At 37.4% G+C, this 20,423-nt stretch overlaps 1 protein-coding gene across 2 annotated transcripts in view; it reads left to right on the plus strand.

The window, feature by feature from the left end:
* The window catches only part of Chd1 (chromodomain helicase DNA binding protein 1), an 80,729-nt gene that overhangs the window by 32,173 nt on the left and 28,133 nt on the right, over nucleotides 1-20,423 (plus strand). For both annotated transcript variants that reach the window (XM_028866571.2, XM_028866572.2), the window contains exons 9-22: nucleotides 417-517; nucleotides 1,334-1,512; nucleotides 2,485-2,612; nucleotides 4,067-4,283; nucleotides 6,028-6,117; nucleotides 7,706-7,896; nucleotides 8,974-9,162; nucleotides 11,650-11,812; nucleotides 12,583-12,735; nucleotides 17,000-17,071; nucleotides 17,844-17,993; nucleotides 19,495-19,643; nucleotides 19,973-20,069; nucleotides 20,155-20,250. In XM_028866571.2, coding sequence (XP_028722404.1) covers nucleotides 417-517; nucleotides 1,334-1,512; nucleotides 2,485-2,612; nucleotides 4,067-4,283; nucleotides 6,028-6,117; nucleotides 7,706-7,896; nucleotides 8,974-9,162; nucleotides 11,650-11,812; nucleotides 12,583-12,735; nucleotides 17,000-17,071; nucleotides 17,844-17,993; nucleotides 19,495-19,643; nucleotides 19,973-20,069; nucleotides 20,155-20,250 — 1,975 coding nt within the window. The remainder of the gene's footprint in view (nucleotides 1-416; nucleotides 518-1,333; nucleotides 1,513-2,484; nucleotides 2,613-4,066; nucleotides 4,284-6,027; nucleotides 6,118-7,705; nucleotides 7,897-8,973; nucleotides 9,163-11,649; nucleotides 11,813-12,582; nucleotides 12,736-16,999; nucleotides 17,072-17,843; nucleotides 17,994-19,494; nucleotides 19,644-19,972; nucleotides 20,070-20,154; nucleotides 20,251-20,423) is intronic.

Here is a 20,423-nt window from a genome sequence, read left to right on the forward strand (position 1 = left end):
TCCTTTTTTTTTTTTTAAATAGTTGAAGATTACAGTTAACTAAGCTTTATGGTATTAAGAAATACATAGCTAAGAATGACAGCCTCAAATATTATAGTCTTTATTATTTCTGTCACCGTGAAGTTCAGGTGTGACCTTGTCTTTTATAAGAATCACACAGACTGTTTCATGATGTTGTTCAGGATGTATAGCTTACTGTTAGAATGCTTGCCTGGAGTGTGCACGGCCCTGGGTTCAGTTTCTAGCTTGCCAAGGAGAAGATAAAATGACTAGTGATGTTTTCAGGTTCTTCACTGTTCAGACTTGGTTTACTCCATTAAAGGGTGCAGTGGGAGCTTGTCTAAGAGATAATTATCAGTGCGATAAAGTTATTTAGAGGAACATCTGAAGTCTGTTGTTGCTTTAAAATTTTTCAGGCTGAAAAATGCTTCTCCAGAAGATGTGGAATATTATAATTGTCAGCAAGAACTTACAGATGATCTACACAAACAGTATCAGATAGTGGAGCGTATAATTGGTTAGTAGTAAATAAATTTGATAAACTGTTATCTGTTTGGTGTGTTTTTGAGATGGGATCCCATTATGTTGCCAGTGATGATCTCAGTCTCAGAATCCTCGTACCTCAGCTTCCTGAGTAGCTGGGGTTGCAAGTATATACTCCCAAGGCTGCCTTTAGACTTTTTATCTTGCTTGAAGTCATGTAAGCAAACACCAGAATGTGGTGGTATTCTAATTGTACTGAAATGTGATTTTAATTGTATGTTAATAAATAAAGTTCCCCGGGGGTCAGAGCTATTAGAGCCATAGACAGAGTGTGGTGGTGGTGGTGGCGGTGGCGGCGGCGGCGGCGGCGGCGGCGGCGGCGGCGGCGGCGGCGCACGCCTTTAATCCCATAGATCTCTGTGTGTTCAGGGATACAGCCAGCATTGGAGACATATGCCTTTAAGACCTGGGAGGCTGTACATACAGACAGTGATGAGGCGGTCACGTGTTTGGGTTTACAACCAATGAGAAGGCAGAACAAAAGACTATGAAAAGACGGACAGACAGGAAATAGGTCTCTTTCAGGAAGCTAGGAGCACTGCAGGAGGAAGGGTGAGATTTTAGCTCTGAGCTCTGACCTCTCGGCTTTCTCTTTTACATTGGTTCTGTGTTTCTTATTTAATAAGACGGTTGGTTACATCTACACCAGAAGTTTACTGTTTACACATAAAATACAGTAGCTTGGTCTTATTAATATTGTAATGTAGATGATCTGTTTTCACTTGTGTAGCCTTTACTGAGTATACCTCTCACATAATTAAATAAAATGAATTTCTGATTCATCTCAAAGCTCATTCCAATCAAAAATCAGCAGCTGGTCTTCCTGATTATTATTGCAAATGGCAGGGGCTTCCATACTCAGAGTGCAGCTGGGAGGATGGAGCTCTCATTTCCAAAAAGTTTCAGACATGCATCGATGAATATTTTAGCAGGAATCAGTCAAAAACGACTCCTTTTAAAGATTGCAAAGTGAGTACTGACATTTTAAAATAATGCAAAGGTGTTAAGTTATAAGCCTCTATAGAGAGTTGAATCCTGATGTCAGATAGGCTGAAAGAGTACTTAGATATGCCTTTTAGAGAAACTGAGATTCTTCTAGTGGCACTCTGTTTAAAATATGATAAATTGGTGGTAATGATGGTGGTATGGAGAAACTGAACAGAGAACATTTCCCTTGAAGTTGGAGGTGTATGTTTGGTTAAAAGCAGCAGATGTTGCTGAAAGTAAGATCAGAGTCAGAACACACTCATGAGAAACTAGGACTACCTTCCCCAGAGTTTTGAAACTTAAATAGTTTACATAAAAATATTATTATTAGTAATAAAGTAAGATACTACTTACTTTATTACATTGGAGCAATGGTTATGAATGAATTTGACTTTCCTTCTTTATGATGAAGTACTTGACCTGTACTTACTGTTGGGAACTGAATTAGTTCCTTAGTAATTTTTTTGTTTAAAAAAAGACCAAACATTTTACTCTACATTCTTGCTGGAATCATAGAAATTAGCCATGTACAAATGCATCATCAGATACATATATATCTCCGGGAGATATATGTGGAATATTATTACCAGCAAGAACTTAGAGTATCAGATAGTGAAGCGTATAATTGGTTAGTAGTAAATAATTTTGATGAAACTATTATTTATTTTTGAACTGGGATTCTATTATCTTGTCCATGCTATTGTAGAGCTCAGGATCCTCATGCCTCATGTTTTTAGAAATAGTCTTCTCTGTCTCATCTATTGAGTTGAGGGATTATGGGTGTATACCATTGTACTTGACTTCTCAGACATTTTGAATCATAGAACTTGTGAAATAAATGATTTAAAATAAATGTTAATTTTTATGGTGAAAGATAGGCTAAATGACATTCATCGTTTTTGACGATTTCTTATATTAAGTAATTCTACATATTGATATTTATTCTGACCAAAGGTATTGAAACAAAGACCAAGATTTGTAGCTCTGAAGAAGCAACCATCCTACATTGGAGGACATGAGGGTTTAGAGTTGAGAGACTATCAGTTGAATGGTTTAAATTGGCTTGCTCACTCTTGGTGCAAGTAAGTGTCTTCTGAGTTATCTACTTACATTGAAAGAATGAGACTTCCCTATCCTCAAAGGTTACTAAGTCCTTTCTTTAAATGTTAAACCAGTTGTCAGTTTCCTCTAATAACTACTTAGGGGAATCAGATTTCCACAAGCAAAACAGTATTTGCTTGAGGTTTAGTGTTCAGGGAGCAGCACACGTCTGGTTTGGGGTCTGCAGCAGGCAACATAGAAACATTATTTCACTTCATTTTAATGTGTTCATGGAGGCATGTCAGAATGGAAAGTGTTTTGAGAGTTTTTAGGATCTTTTCACATCCTTAGATTCACAGCCCTGACTCTAGGATGTTAATGGTTTCTTGATGGTGAGATTCCAGTCCCTGAGATTGGCTGCATAGACAGTGCACTAAAAATTGGTTAGAGAGGTAAGAGGTTTAGGATTTATCTCTAGTCAACCAATATATTGCCCTGATTGTTGATAAGTTACTTTCTTTTTTAATTTTTCAGTCTACTCAAGGGTGTGCTTTAGTTGTTGTTGTTGTTTTTCTGTTGGTTTTTGAGGCAGGGTCTCATATGGTCCAGCTGACCTCAACCCCACTCTGCAGCCAAGGATGGCCTTGGCTGATCCTTCCCTTTCACCTCAGGTGCTAGGATTATAGGTGTACACCACCATGCCTACCTAGGGAAGAGATGGTTTCTGCACAGTATCATCATGCTTCCTTCACAAGGTACAGAAAGCTGCAGCTAGTAGAGGCATGGGGTGCCAGGTCCCTTACTGCTGTCACATTGTCTTTCCATAGTGTACATAATGAGGAAGGACATGGATGGGATTAATGGTAACACCAGACAAGCTGTAGGCGTAAGAATAGATTTTATAAATACATAATTTAGGGATGATTTCTGTTAATAAAGTTTGAGTTTAACTTATTTGATGATTACAATTCTTAAATGTTTTTATTCAACTGGAAAAACTTTACGTTGCCATCCACACTATTCCTTGAATATTTCTCTGTTCCCTAATTTTTTCTAATAACCACTCAGTCCTCTACCTTTTCCCTGCCTCCTGTGGTCCCTATTCTTGAGTCCACAACTTTTTAGGTTGCAGCTTAGCTATATTTTTTTCACTTTTGTTCTTCCTAGATACTTTTTACTTACTAACATCTGTAGTACCAGTAACTACTGGTAGATGAATTGCAATATTGGCTTTGTAATTAACTAAGACTAATAATATTTAATATTAAAACAAAATCTAGCCTTACATATTAGTTATTCATTTTATGTTTCCTATAATGTTACTGACATGTATTTATTAATGTATGTTGCTGATAGAATTAGTGTATTGCATAGAATGCCTCTTACAGTTTCAGTCTACACAACTTCATATAAAGGGGAGCATATGGTATGAAAACAGTTCTTCATGAATTTAGATCTTTATTGCATACATGGATTTTTGTTTTTAACTTTGTAGAGGAAATAGTTGCATACTTGCTGATGAAATGGGCCTTGGAAAAACAATACAGACGATCTCGTTTCTCAACTATTTGTTTCATGAACATCAATTGTATGGACCTTTTCTATTAGTTGTACCACTTTCCACTCTCACTTCCTGGCAAAGGGAGATTCAGACATGGGCATCTCAGATGAATGCGGTGGTTTATTTAGGTGACATTAACAGCAGAAACATGGTAAGTTTTTCTATAAATTTAGAAGGGTAGACAAATTTATCTTTTAGTATAAATGTTTTTTTTTGTTTTGTCTCCATACTTTAAATTCTAACATGTAATTAGCCACAAATAAGTGCCTACCACATGCTTAATTGGTTATAATAAAAATAAAGTTGTGGGGCTAGTGAGATGACTCAGTGGGTAAAGGTGATTACCACCTAACCTGATAACCTGAGTTTGATTCCTGGCACTCACAGGGGAAAAGGAGAAAGCTGACTCTCTTAAATTGTCCTCTGACCGCTCGCTGCATACATACAGATATACACAAACAAAATAAATAAATATAATAAATTTGAAAATCATACCTGGTTCAAGTATAGTTGGATATATATGTATGTTATATATATGTATACATATATAAATGTACACACACACACCTACACACACACACACACACACACACACACACACACACACCCCTATACCATTTTTTGGCCCAGGCTAGCTTTGAACTCGGAATCCTTTTGTTTCAGTTTCTTATGTACTAGCATTATAGACATGTGCCACACACACATGTACAAGCACACTCACACATGGACATATTATGAATATATATGAATTACATTTTTCTTTTGTTAAAAATTTCAAATATTGGCCGGGCGGTGGTGGCGCACGCCTTTAATCCCAGCACTTGGGAGGCAGAGCCAGGTGGATCTCTGTGAGTTCAAGGCCAGCCTGGGCTACCAACTGAGCTCCAGGAAAGGCGCAAAGCTACACAGAGAAACCCTGTCTCAAGGGAAAAAAAAAAAAAAATTCCAAATATTCCTGAATAGTTTGCGGAGTGTAGTAGATATTCATATATACCCTCCTCAAGTTTTACCATTTTAACTGGTTGCTTATCTGTTTTTATCTGTACTTCTATATATTATTCTCTTTGCAGTTATGTGAGATAAAACTTAGATGCTATATTTCATCCATAAATGTTACTTGTAGTTGGTTGTTTTTATTCTTTGCTCTTTGACTCTTTTGAGGGGGTGGGGGCGCCACTCAATTCCCAAATAAATTACACACAGAGACTTTTTCTTACTTATAAATGCCCAGCCTTAGCTTGGCTTGTTTCTAGCCAGCTTTTCTTAACTTAAATTATCCTGTCTATCTTTTGCCTCTGGGCGTTTACCTTCCTCTATTTCTGTATACTTTTCTATACTTCTTATTCCGTGGCTGGCTGTGTAGCTGGGTGTCTGGCCCCTGGAGTACTCCTCCTTATCCTGCTCCTCGATCTTTTCTTCCTAGATTTCTCCTCCTATTTATTCTCTGTCTGCCAACTATTGGCTGTTCAGCTCTTTATCAGACCATCAGGTGTTTTAGGCAGGCAAAGTAACACAGCTTCACAGAATTAAACAAATGCAGCATAAAAGAATGCAACACACCTTTGTATCATTAAAACAAGTGTTCTACAGCATAAACAAATGTAACACATCTTAAAATACTTCACAACAGTTACTAGGTGAATTATTTGTTTCACCAAATGTGGGAACTTTAGTGAAAGGAATATAATAAAATTAGGTTTGCTCCATTCTTTTAATAAAATGTTTTAGTTCAGCATACCTAATGTTGGATTTTATAAAGAATTGCTAACTGTTATTACATATGTATCTTTTTGTGTGTGTCTTTTAAATGACTTTTTCATTCATTTTAGATATTTAAGTAGAAATATAATTTATTTGGTGGCTCTCTTATATTTGTCTTTAAAATTTCATAATAGATAAGAACTCATGAATGGATGCATCCCCAGACCAAACGGTTAAAATTTAATATACTTTTAACAACTTATGAAATATTATTGAAGGATAAGGTATGTATTTCTTATGTTAGTGTTTCCTGTTTAGTGTCAGTTTTCCTGTATCATGTGTTGTGGTCAGAATGAAAGGATATTTAAGTCATAGACTAGGTCTGCAAACAGTAACCTTGAGGCTTTTAATTTTTAAATGGCCATTGAGCTGAGAATTAATTTTATATTTTAAAAAGATTTTAGAGGAGTTCCTTAAAGGGTTGTATTGAAATGATGTAACCATGCACATTGGTCTGCAAAGTCTAAAATATTTATCTCTTATTTTTAGAAAAAGTTTACCAATTCTTACTTAGGTGGAATTTATTTGTTAGTGTAGTTTCATTTCTGTTACTTTGTACTGTGATAGAACACTGACCAATGACAATGTCGGGGTGGAGGGGGTTCATTACCTTATGTCATCATAAAGGAAATCAGGGCAGAAGTTCAAGCAGTGACTCTTGGTTGAAAGCATGGCGAAGTCCATTTGCTGGCTTGCTGTCAAGTTCATACACAGCGCAGGATCCCCTACCTAGAGATGGTGCCACCTATGGTGGCCTGAGCCCTCCTGTAGTAATTAGCAGCCAAGGCAAGCCAGTCTGATCCAAACAGTTCCTCAGACTACCAGGACATTACCTAACAGTGTTAGTGAAACTTACATCAAATCTTTGTAACTGTTGTCTTATTTAATTCTTGCCTGTTTGTATTTGCTATTTCTACTTTATTGAAAAGTCAGTTTTCAAAAAGTATCACGAACTTGTCTAATGTAACTCAGCTATTAATAGCAGAATCAGGCTTGTCTCTGTTTCACGTCTCAAGAGACCTAAATTCATGTATTAGAAAGCTGCTGTTTATAGAAGTCATGTGATTAATTATACTCACACTTGGAGCATGACACTATTTGAAGTTGGCATTTATAGAGACCTTTGTTGGGTTTAGACTAAAAATTGTGAATAAAATTTTGAGGTGGTAATATCAGCTTCCTTCCTTTTTACTCATTGTATAAGCTAATACAGACTGATATTCTCCATTTTCTGTTGGTTAAGTTAGTCATTGAAAAAATTTTATTTTGAATGGTAAGTTACTTGATTTGAGGATTACAGTTAAGTCTTGAAACATTCATTCATTCATTCATTCATTCATTCATTCATTCATTCATTCAGGTTCTTTAAGACAGGGTTTCTCTGTGTAGCCCTGGCTGTCCTGGAACTCACTCTGTAGACCAGGCTGCCTTGAACTCAGAGATCTGCCTGCCTCTGCCTCCTAAGTGCTAAGATTAAAGGCATGTTCTACAACACAACAACAATATTTAAATGATAATTTCTAATTTTATTTATGCATTTGCTTATTTATTTCTGGTTTTTCGAGACAGAGTTTCTCTGTGTAACAGCCCTTTCTGTCCTAGAACTCTGTAGACCAGGCTGACCTCGACCTCACAGAGATCTGCCTGCCTCTGCCTCCCAAGTGCTTGGATTAAAGGCGCGTGTAAGCACAGCCAGGTTTAGTTTCTAATTTTAATTCGCTTTGTTTAGTAATCTTCAGTTCAAATCAAATGAGAAAGTTAAGTTTGAATTATTTCTCTAAATATATTAACTATTCTTTTGTTCATTTTAAGGCATTCCTTGGTGGTCTAAACTGGGCATTTATAGGTGTTGATGAAGCACATCGATTAAAAAATGATGATTCCCTTCTGTATAAAACTTTAATTGATTTTAAATCTAATCATCGTCTCCTTATCACTGGAACTCCTCTACAAAACTCCCTGAAAGAGCTCTGGTCATTGCTACATTTCATTATGCCAGAAAAGTAAGACAACCTGGGATATACATAGTTTTATATGCTTAGATTCAGTTGGGAAAAAATTTAGGGCATCAGGTTAGTGATTTAAATGATAATGGGTCACAGATCACTAAAATTGAAAAAAAAATGGGATGGAATAATTTTTGGACTTGTAATTTGAATTTTTAAGTTCTTAGAGATAAACTACAGTGTATACACTAAAAAAATGTTAATGTGTTTGAGTGTTTTGTCTGCATGCATATATATATATTTGTATACCATGTGCATTCAGTGCCTGAGGAAGCCAGAAGAGGGCTTGATTTTTCCTGGAAGTAGCGTTAGAGAACTGGAGTGAGGTGCCATGTGGGTCTGGGAATGGAACCCAGGTCCCATGAAGAGCCAGCAGATTCTCTGACCTGCTCTGTCATCCCTTTAGCCCGATAAATTTTCATTGAGTTTTCACATATGCAAAATATACCTTGCTTGGAAAACTAGAATAATACTGTTCTTTATATTTAATAGGATAAGCTACAGTACCCTCAGAGTGTGCTAGTAATCTTACTTTGTAAGTGAAAACTAGACCAAAAAAGGCTAAATAAGTTGTCACAGGTCACATACCCGTTCTTTCTCAGTGTGTCTTGAACTTTACATGGTGTTTTTGAGAAACATTTTAGTGACAACTCTGTGTGTCCTTGGATTTAACTCAAGAAGTCATCACAACTTTATTCATACGTATGAATACATGAACACTTATGTAAGATACAAATTATAACTTTATTCATTTCATCTTTTGGTGGAATTCACCTGCTGGGGAAGCAGTCTACATGAGCTTGATCTCCAGCCCTTGTTTTGCTTTTTGTTTTGAGCTAGGGACTCCCTGAGTAGATCAGGCTAGCCTTGAAGGCACTCTGTATCTCAGGTTGGATCATACATAGTCACTCATATCTGCATATGTATATATATATATACCCACACATAAATATTTATATTTGTGTATGTATGTATAGGAGGGACTTCTTGAGTGGGAGACTTATAGAGGTGATTAATTTTAGCTCTAATACACAATTTGGCTTATTTTCAGTAACTGTTCTTTAAATTTTTTAGGTTCTCTTCATGGGAAGATTTTGAAGAAGAACATGGCAAAGGCAGAGAATATGGTTATGCAAGCCTCCACAAGGAGCTTGAGCCATTTCTGTTACGCAGAGTTAAGAAAGATGTGGAAAAATCTCTTCCTGCCAAAGTTGAGCAGATTTTAAGAATGGAAATGAGTGCTTTACAGAAACAATATTACAAGTAAGCTGAATACAGAACACTGAATTCAGAGTTACCTGTATTTGTCCTTATGGTGCCCCACTTCCTCACATCCAGGGTCTTAGAGTTGTAGGAACTCATATAATTTCAGAATAAGTTTATTCTGTGGCTAATTATAATTAGTAGGTAGCTTTAATGCTGGGTCCAAAATTAAAACATTGTCTTAAAAGATTTATTTCTATGTATCTGAGTCTTCGCCTGCAGGTATGTATGTGTATCATTTACATCTTGGTGCCTTTAGAGACCAGAGTGGAGCCTAGGGTGCTCTGGAGCTTGAGTCACAGACAGCTGTGAACCACCGTGTGGGTGCTGGGAACTGAACTGAGGTCCTCTGCAAGGGCAGCCAGTGCTCTTAACCACTGAGCCATCTCTTCAGTCCCCAGACTGTGTTTTTAACACATTATTATGTGCTCTCTTAGGTTTCATACTTTTTACCTTTCAACAAGCCTAGTGTGTTCAGTAATTGTGATAATTGACACAGTTAAAGAAACCTGAGCCCGGCGGTGGTGGCGCACGCCTTTAATCCCAGCACTCGGGAGGCAGAGCCAGGCGGATTTCTGTGAGTTCGAGACCAGCCTGGACTACCAAGTGAGTCCCAGGAAAGGCGCAAAGCTACGCAGAGAAACCCTGTCTCAAAAAAACAAAAACAAAAACAAAAAAAAGAAAAAAGAAACCTGAGACAAAATTTTAAATCTTTTTTTTAAGAACATGAACAAGTCATATTTTGTGTAAGTTCTTTGTCAAATTTATTTAGTGACTTTTCAAAGAATAAAAACAAAAATATGTCCTAACATCTATTCTAATATTTAATTGTATTGCAACTCTATTTGGAATCTTTAATAGTTAAATTTTATGATGAAAATTTGTATATATCATGCCCTTAAAAGTGGTTTATTGAAGGTGTTATGGTGCACACTGATCAGATATGGGAGGTTATCAGAGTGAGATTGAGATTGCATATCCATCCAGGTGCTCAGAGTTGCAGGCAAGCCTGGGCTGTCGGGCATGACCTACATTGAAAAGTACTACCAGGTACCTACGACTTAGTTTAAGTTAATTAGTACTCTGGTTTCTTTTATTTCTCCAATAACTTGTTCTTTTCACTCATGTCAGAGGTAGTTTTTTTAGCCATATTTTTTTCATTATCTAATAATTTTTTTTAAAATATTATTACCCCACTTTAAAATTTTAAAGGTTTTTGATGTCAGTATTCAATCAGATTTTCCTGTGTTACCTCAGACAGTAAATTGTGCTTCATTCAGAAATGAATATGATCTTTCTATGGCAGTTCAGTGCTGCATTTGTGGGTTCTCCTTCCTCTCTTTTTCCCCCTTAAAATTCCTTTGATAAGGAAAACAGTTTTCTGGGTAAGTTTTTGTACAGTGTGGATTTAGCATAGTTTATACTTCTGGAATGTTTAAAAATATTCCCTTTATTTCCTGTAGATGAGGTGCTTGTTTAGATTTGGGTGTTTGTTTATGGAGGGAATACTTTGTAATGGAAAAGGTAATATTCTTATTAAGTATTGTTTGTGGTTGTTGTTGTGTTTGGAAAAATGGGAAAATTTAAAAAGTGAACTTGTAGAAGTTAGAAGGAGAAAGATATAACCCCGTAATTCTTTCAGTACCCATTATTAATTATAAACTTGTTCATCTTCTGGGTAGTTTCTTGTTACTATGGTAATAAAATATGGTTGTAAATTTTATATGTACCTCCTGCTGGGTGGTGGTGGTGTGGTGGTGGAGACAATCCTCTCAGATGCCCAAATTAGCCTTGAACCTAGGTGAAAGATTGCCACAAATTTCTGTAAAAAGTTTTAGAGTATCTTCTCCAGAAAAATACAGGGGAAGTTGTCAATATAGTAAAGTAAGTTTTGTGCCTTTAAGACCTCTTACAGAATCGAGCATTGCACATGGACTCCTCTTTGCTTCATAAGTTCATGCAAATGCTGAGTCACCAGTAGAAAAGAAAGATAATAAAAGAATATCTAGATATTTAGGGGCTTTAAGTTAATAATAGGTAACTAAAGTAGGTTTTGGTGAGCATTGTATGTAGTTTGAAGTATTCCCCTCCCCAAGTTGTATGTGCATTACATAATTACAATTTAGAGAGGACAGTATGACTAAAATGAAAAGATGTAGTTCTAAAAACTTGTCAGATGAAATGAAATTTGTAAGAAGATTGATATAGTAGACTACTCACTGCTCCAGAAAACTCAAGAAAAAAGAATTAATGTATTTATTATACGACTTAAAGCCTTGGTGTGTAGTTGATGGATCAGACAAGTTATGTGTTTTTTTGTTTTGTTTTGTTTTTTAAGTCTTTTACATGAGGTTCAGTCCATCCTATATCTAATCATGGGCTTCAGAATGGTGAAATTTTGATTTGGTTCTAGTGTTGTTTTTTAAGCTTTCAGAATTTGTCTTGGTGATCTGCTGAACATTGTTTGTGTGACTTTTGTTTTTGAAGATGGATTTTAACTAGGAATTACAAAGCCCTCAGCAAAGGTTCCAAGGGCAGTACCTCAGGCTTTTTGAACATTATGATGGAGCTAAAGAAATGTTGTAACCATTGCTACCTCATTAAACCACCAGATAATAATGAATTCTATAATAAACAGGAGGCCTTACAAGTAAGAATTTTTAACTATTACTTTTGGTAAAGCAGAATTCTAAGAATATTTATTTCAGATTTAGCTTAAAATGGCACAGTGATTTAATATATTCATCAGAAGTTCTCTTTGGGTAATGTTTCTTTTAAATAATGGTCTTGGTTATTTTTTATATTTATGAAAGCTTTAAAGTTATAATTTATAAGCATAGTCTTCCATGCCAGTGGGTTGTAGTGATTTATCAGACAAAAATCCCTTAGTGTGTCCTGGACTGATGTGGCTAAATATGACTGCAGATGGTACTCTAAAGGAGGGCTCATCTCCATAGATCCTACCCATCCATTACTGTTGGAAGACGTTTGTAATTCACAGTAGTGCATTGAGGGGTGAGAATCGTTGAATTAAAAAGAATATGTTTGCTTGCTCTTTAAAATATTGTTTGTTTAATTGCTTTTTTTTTGTTTGTTTTTTAATGTATGCTTGTTTTGGTTAATACTTGGAGAAATAGTGAAGTGCCAGCAAATAGAACCAGGCAGCGCCATTTTCCTGCTGAACAATGAGTGCAGTGCTGCCCGGATAGGGTGGTTTTAATTATATAATAGAGTAAAATGGGAAAAGTCCTAGAAAATTTTGAAAGCTAACTAAGTTTCTCTTCAGCATTTTGAAGAACTTAAGTTCTCAATTGGAAATAATTGGAGGAACTACATTATTAAGTACATGATTAGGTGGAGCACTGTACTATTTATTTCTTTATCACATGTTATAATAGTTTTAATTTATTGTTTCTTTAGCACTTAATCCGTAGTAGCGGAAAATTAATTCTTCTAGACAAGCTGTTAATTCGCCTAAGAGAAAGAGGCAACCGAGTACTCATTTTTTCTCAGATGGTGCGGATGTTAGATATACTTGCAGAATATTTGAAGTATCGTCAATTCCCCTTTCAAGTAAGCATTTCATTGTCTTTAAGTTTCGTCATGTTCTTGAGCTTATTTTGTAGAATTACTTTTGAGATTATTTTGCATATAAATTATATTTCTCTTAAACATATCTGCTTAGAGGATTATATTTGCGACTGTTCTTTCTCTAAGAGTTTCATTTTTTCCACCAATTTTTATTTTAATTCTGTCTTTTATGTTGTATATTGTTAAAAGCTGGACTAAGGCAGTGTTTCTAGGTTAAGAATCTTTGTGAATTAACCTGAAGTCTGAGGAAGGAGAAGCCATCCTTGGACACACTGCCAGGATGGTACAGGTTCTGATGATCTGTGTACTTGTGGTTAGTCTGATCCGTAGCTTGCTGAATAAAACTAGAGAAGGGATCAGAACAAAGTGGGCTTACGTCCTTTCTGTCTACTTAAAATTCATGTTGACATTTATTCCGTGAATTAAAGCCTACACTGATGAGTGTTTTAATATTACAGTCAGGTCCTGTTTTCAGTACTTTACCTCTAATAATTTCATCAGTTGTGTTTGAATGTGTGCTCGGGTGCTCTCATGGAGGCCAGAGCCATTTCTTCTTCCACATTCATGTTGGCTTCAGGGGTTGGAGTCAGGTCCTTAGGCTTGCTTTGCAAACACCTGTACCTACCAAGTCATCTTACTGTCCCCTTGGAATAGTACCAGTAATACAGCAGACATTCAGTATACACAGCTACTAAGTGGTAGATATTTAATGTAGGCAGAAGAATCAAATGGGAACATGTACACAGTCTATGTGCTGTTGAAGCTTATGTTGTGGTATGTTATCAATTTCAAAGTGGAAATACTACATCTGTTATGTGTTGTGAAAGACAGTTACTGGGAGATATTAGTACATAAAAAAGTAGTAATTTAAGGGGAGTACCACTATTTGTAATTAAACACCTGCTTCGTGCTGTACCAAGTGGGAAAATGTACAGAAATTCATCTAAAAGCTCCTCCAGTCCTCTGCCCAGATCTCCTCTCATTACTAGATTACTTCCCAGATGGAAATATTTTGTTGTTGTTGTTTTGAGACAAGGTTTCTCTGTGTAGTTTTGGTGTCTGTTCTGGACCACAGAGATCCACCTGCCTCTGCCTCCTGAGTGCTGGGATTTAAGGGTGTGAGCCACCACTGCCTGGCTGGAAATATTTTTTAATTTATTTAAGCCATGCCAAAATAAATGATACATAAGCATTCTAGGTTTTACTAATTGTAATTTTTATTTTAGCAGAAAAAAAAAGTGATTCTTATTTCATGTTTAGACCGCTTCATTTGGGAGAAAGTTTAGACCACTTCTTTCAAAACCAGTGAGAACGAGTTCCTTAAATGTTTTTCTTGGGCCTGGAGAGATAGAAAAGAGAAGCCAATGAGGACACCTCCTGCTATTTCAGAGGACCCGAGTTGAGTTCTTAGTACTCATTTTGGGTGTTTCACAACAAGCTGAATCTCCAGCTTTGTGGGATTCCACACCCTCTCTGGCCTCTGAGGGAATTTGCATGCATGTGTACATATACATAGTAAAAAATAAAATTAAAACAAAGTTTTTAGAGTTAAAACTACATTTATAATATAAAAACATTAGTAAAATTCTCAATCCTTTTATTCTCTACTCAGGCTTGCCTTGCACTCACTGTGTAGTCGTGGATTACATTGCTTGTATCTCCCTCAAGCACTAGGCATGTACATTCATGCTTGTTTTATTTCGTGCTGTGGAAAAACCCAGGGCCTTGTGCATGCTAGCTACATGACCGCCGTTCTTTCTATTTTTTTAAGATAACAAGGTATTGCTCATGCTGGCCTTGAGCAAGATCCTCCCACTTCAGCCTCCTAAGGTGCTCCAGTGGTCCCTGGTATCTTTAAAGATCAGTGCTGGGGCTGTTCAGCAGTTCAGAGCACGTGCTGCTCGTGGAGGACCTGAGTTGGCTGCTAGCACACATACAGGTGACCCCTCCACTGGAAGTTCATCCACTGATTTGGCATTTTCTGCTGGCCTTCAAGGGCACGCAGAACCACACATGCACACACAACCAAAAATAAAAGTAATCTTAAAAAATTGTAACTTTAACATACATTATCTTTTCATTTTCCAAGGAAGTCTAACATGAGGAAAGTATCGAGGTCTGGGAACTGAAATGAAGCTGTACAAGCTCAGTGCCAGGAGGTGGAAAAGTAGGATCTGGGTGCTCAGTAGCTTGTGGTAGGTAACAGACTGGAGGAAGCAGGCACTAAGTTGTCAGTGTGAGATGTGAGAAGCCCACTGTTTTGTAAGAGTGGAGGAATGGAAGGAGGTAGGGCTGTAATATATGTAAAATTAAATGTGGTTGAAAAATCTGTTTTGAAAAGACCTGTTTTGCTGGGCATGTTATTGCACACCTTTAATTTCAGCACTGGGGCGACAGAGGCAGTCAGATCGATGTGAGTTTAAGGTCGGCCAGGGACAAATAAACAAGCAAACAAAAACACTAAACTTCTTTTACCTCTACTCTGCTTGAAACTTAACTAAGTCATACCCTAGATTTCAGTTTAATTGGTTTTTGTTTAACAGATTAAACCCTCAAAAAGTAAAGCTTATCAAGCAACCAAAAACGTACTGTCTCCTCTGTTTGCTTTTTGTGACACTGCGTCAAGTCAGTGCCTTGTACAGACAGGAAAGTACACTTCCACAGAGCCACACTCACAGAAACCTGAAACATTTTTGTATGTATTTTGTATTATAATATCTTCCCAAATTTTTGTCTTTACCGTTGTAGATAGTGTCTTAATTTTTTGTTGTTGGTTTTGTTGCTGGTTTACTTGGTTATTCATCTTGATTTTAAGGAGAATTTCTTTAGACTTTCCACCCCCTCCCTCCCCAGCTGAGGACTGAACCCAGGGCTTGCTCTGCTACTGAGCTAATTGTCCAACCCAGCTTTTCATCTTCCTTCCTTCCTTCCTTCCTTCCTTCCTTCCTTCCTTCCTTCCTTCCTTCCTTCCTTCCTTCCTTCCTTCCTTCCTCCTCCCTCCCTCCCTCCCTCCCTCCCTCCCTCCCTCCCTTCCTTTTCCTTCCTTCCTTCCTTCCTTCCTTCCTTCCTTCCTTCCTTCCTTCCTTCCTTCCTTCCTTCCTTCCTTCCTTCCTCCCTCCCTCCCTCCCTCCCTCCCTCCCTCCCTCCTCCCTCCCTCCCTCCCTCCCTCTCTCTCTCTCTCTCTCTTTGGTTTTTCGAGACAGGGTTTCTCTGTGTAGCTTTGCGCCTTTCCTGGAACTCATTTGGTAGCCCAGGCTAGCCTCGAACTCACAGAGATTCGCCTGGCTCTGCCTCCCAAGTGCTGGGATTAAAGGCGTGTGCCAACACCATCCATCCAGCTTTTCATTTCTTAAGCAGTCATTATCTCTGAATAATGATTTACATTTGTGCCAATCCTTAGAGCTATTTTTTTCCTGACAGTACTGAAAATTATAATGGTCCAGCAATGATTGTAACACTGGTTATGAATAAATTTCAGCATATTAATTTTTTTCTTGATATCAATGGAGAATTAGTACTAAAATGATTATTGCATGTTATCAGCTGTTAAAAAAGGTAAATGCCAACAAAGCAGAGCTTAGCATATTGCTTCCAAAATGATACTTAATGTGTGAGCCACTGAAAGCATGGCTCATGGGCAGCAGATGTAGCTCAGGTGATAAAGTGCTTGCCACACATACGTGAGCCTCTGGACTTACTCCTCAGCGTTGCAAAAACAGAAAAGAAAATGGATGGATTGGAGTAGCAAGTTAGTTCTAGTGTATAGCCAATGGGTACTTAGGTAACAGCCCCTTCCCCATGCCAGGGATTGAACCAGAAGCCTCACATACATTAGGCCAATGCTCTCTGCTATGAAGTCCCACCCCAAGCTCAGTAATAGCTGATGTTTAGTAGACGCTTCACTGACTGCTGTGCTGTTCTCTCACGGGCTCTGCTGTACTGCCAAAGAAACAGGGAAGGGGAAAATTGAGTCACTTGCCTGAGTTGAAGATGCTACTCATGGAGGCTACTTGACCAGATTCCACCTTTGAGACTTGAGCATTCATCAGAATTAGCTAGATGGTGTTTGCTGAACTCTAGCAGTAGGGTTCTGGTTCAGAAGATCTGGGTTGGGTTCTATAACCACAGTTTCTTTGTTCTCAGGTGGTTCCAATGCTGTTACCTAGTAAGCACACTGGACTTAGTGATTTTAGTTGTTTAACATTTGACTGTGGTTTATGAAGTATTTTAATTTGTTTTGTTCTAGAGATTGGATGGATCAATAAAAGGGGAGCTGAGGAAACAAGCTCTAGATCATTTTAATGCTGAGGGATCAGAGGTATGATTGCTTTTAAAATTATACATTTTGTTTTAATTATTTTGTTTTGCTTAGTCACCATATGTCCTTCTTAAAATTTTTATTTTGTGTGCATTGGTGTTTTGCCATGGGTGTCAGGTCTTCAGGAACTGGAATTATAGACAGTTGTGAGCTACCATGTGTTGCTGGAAATTGAACCTGGTTCCTCTGGAAGAGCAGCCAGTGCTTCAACCACTGAACTATCTTTCCAGCCCATGTCCTTGGTTTTTGAACGAGTTGGTGCTGTCCTGCTTTCATTAGCTTTGAGTTTGTAGTTTATGCTAAATCTGATCTGTCACTGGCATTTTAACATATTATAGTTAATGTACTTCAGTAAAAACTAGCCTTCTGTCTTTAGAATTTGTTGTGTGACTTGTATTTTTTAAGAAGAAAATTACTCTCCTATTTCAACCTCTTCTGTTTGTTGGAAGTAATAAGCACTATGTTGAATTTTGTGTTTGTTATTATTACATGGGTTTATGTTTTGAAATCTTGTTGGTTGATCCTCATAAAGGTTTACACATTAGTTACTATCATTGTTATTATTGTTGTTTACATTGTTGGAGATCAGGCCCAGGGCCTTGTGCTGCTAGGCAAGTGCTGTCCCACCGGAGCATCAGTGTTGCCTTTCAGTTTAATAGTGCCATTGGTGAAACACCTTCAACTCAGAAAACCAGTTGTAAGATTACTTTGAGTCTGATACTGGTAACAGTTTAGAAGATCTAAAATTTTGTATATTTAAAATTCCTTGTAGGATTTCTGCTTTTTGCTTTCTACAAGAGCTGGGGGTTTAGGCATTAACCTAGCCTCTGCTGACACTGTTGTTATATTTGATTCTGATTGGAATCCGCAAAATGATCTTCAGGCTCAAGCAAGAGCTCATCGAATTGGACAGAAGAAACAGGTATTTTAATTCGTTATTTGACTGTTTTGAATATTTTTCTTCTTTTTCAATTGGGAAGATCATTGAGACCTAGTCACATAGCTTTTGATGAGCTGCAGGAAACCCAGAGTCTGATAGAACTGAGAGAACTTTATGCCAGGCTCTGTATTCTGTTTAGATTGTAAACTAGAATGAATGTGACCTATTCAGTATAAAAACTTCGTTTGTTAGCTTGCTTATTAACCTTTGATGGTTCAAGTAGTGGGTATACAAGGTTCTCCACACACAATTGCCAGCGCCAGTAGACTGATTCTGTACAGCCATCTGCTGCTGCTTGAACAGAACAAGGTGGTCCTAATTCTTTGACCAGGATGAATTTATCCAAGCATCAGCCTTGTTGATTTGGTTAAAGTTTGTTCATAGTGGAACTTCAGGGATAGCTCACACAGCTTTGTTATCTATGTAGTGTCCTAGAATGTACTTAAATATATAACAAAACTTAAATATGTAAACATATATATATATATAAATATATAACAAAACATTATAATCAAAGAAACTGTATAAAGACAGTTTTTTTTTCCCACTAGATAAATCATAATTTAAAAACAAATCACTCCTGGGGGTAGAGAAATGGCTCAGTGGTTAAGAGCACTGGTGGCTCTTCCAGAGGGACCCGGAGAACAGAGTACTAGCACAGAGACACATAGCACCTTCAAGAACACAGTGATCAGTTTACAGCTGGAGGTGGAGTTTGATGAGACAACAGCATATCACAGGAAAGTCAAGTCACTTGAATATGCTTGTGTGGGAGCTAAGTGATGGGAAGCACCTGACTCACCCATGGCGGTGTGGACTGAAGGAGTCATGACCTGGCCATCCCTGAACTGCCTCTCTGCCAACCAGACCACTCAACTCAGTACCATATTGTCTCATTTCCCTGACACTTTGTACAAAACACCAGTTGGGATTATGGAGTCAAGTGACACCAGCCTGGGTCCAATTCCCACTGTGTGTATGGTTTGTTGTTAAAACTATTCAAAGTGTGCTCTTAGGTCAATAAAGCAGAGCTAAGGCCAAAAAAAAAAAAAAAAAAAAAAAAAAAAGTATGAAGGAAGGATGCATTCAATAGTTTTTTTTTTTTTTAAAATAATTTATTTTTATTTCGTGTGCACTCATGTTTTGCCTGCACACATGTCTGTGTGAAGGTTTCTGATCCCCTGAAACTGGAGTTACAGGCAGTTAGGAACTGCCATGTCGGTGCTGGGAATTGAACCCAGGTTCCTCTAGAAGAGCAACTGGTGTTGTTAACTGCTGAGCTGTCTCTCCTGCTCCTCAAATAGTTTTATAAATGGCAGAACTTTAGCTTTCTAACAGTGTGTTAGAAAATTTAAAATTTTTGGTTTACATTTGAGAATTTGGAAATTAGTAGAGGATGAACTATCTATGTACTGCCATTTGGGCATTCAAGTTAGAGAAAGACCCTTTTTACTGTGGCTGCTTCTCATGCTTGCCTTTATAGGTGAATATATATCGTCTAGTTACAAAGGGATCAGTTGAAGAAGATATTCTTGAAAGGGCCAAAAAGAAAATGGTTTTAGATCATCTTGTGATTCAAAGGATGGACACCACTGGGAAGACAGTGCTACACACGGGCTCTGCTCCATCCAGGTGGGCACTTCACTACAGAAAAGCCACGTTAGGGGTCACCTAAACTCATGTTTTCTGACAGTGTCCTGTATTTAGTGCAGTTAATTTTTATACTTACTTTTTAAAGATGTTTAGACTGGTTTGTGTTAGAGGCATACATACAGATACCTGGCTTTACCATTGCATATTGATGATCCAGAGACATTCTCCTAATTTCTGTGTCTCAAGTTTCTTAGTTTTAAAATAACTTTACCCATGTGACTTCCTCATCATTTATAAAAATGACTATACTGAATATGCTCTGAAAATATTGCTGTTAAGATTGAGTTTTTGTTTTTTCCTGTTTTCAGTTCTACCCCCTTCAATAAAGAGGAGTTATCAGCCATTTTAAAATTTGGTGCTGAGGAGCTTTTTAAGGAGCCTGAAGGAGAAGAGCAAGAGCCCCAGGTTAACAACAGTTATATCAGAATATGTGCTGTCTTTTAGATAAGGGAAAGACTCCAGTTCATTTAAACATTTCCTTTTAATACAGGAAATGGATATAGATGAAATCTTAAAGAGAGCTGAAACTCATGAAAACGAGCCAGGCCCCCTGACTGTAGGAGATGAGCTGCTTTCCCAGTTCAAGGTAGGTCTGTCTTTCCTTTCTCCGTCACTGCTGATTGCTATGGGGTTGAGTTAGTATTTTGATATCTTTAAACAGAACTAACAAGATAGTTTTTATGTTAATACAAAAGTTTGTGCTCAAACTGTCAGCACCTGATGAGGCCAAGTTGTTTATGGATGATGAAATTCATTGTG

This window comes from Peromyscus leucopus, chromosome 8a, assembly GCF_004664715.2.
Source record: "Peromyscus leucopus breed LL Stock chromosome 8a, UCI_PerLeu_2.1, whole genome shotgun sequence".
In the NCBI taxonomy this organism is placed as follows: Eukaryota; Metazoa; Chordata; class Mammalia; order Rodentia; family Cricetidae; genus Peromyscus; species Peromyscus leucopus.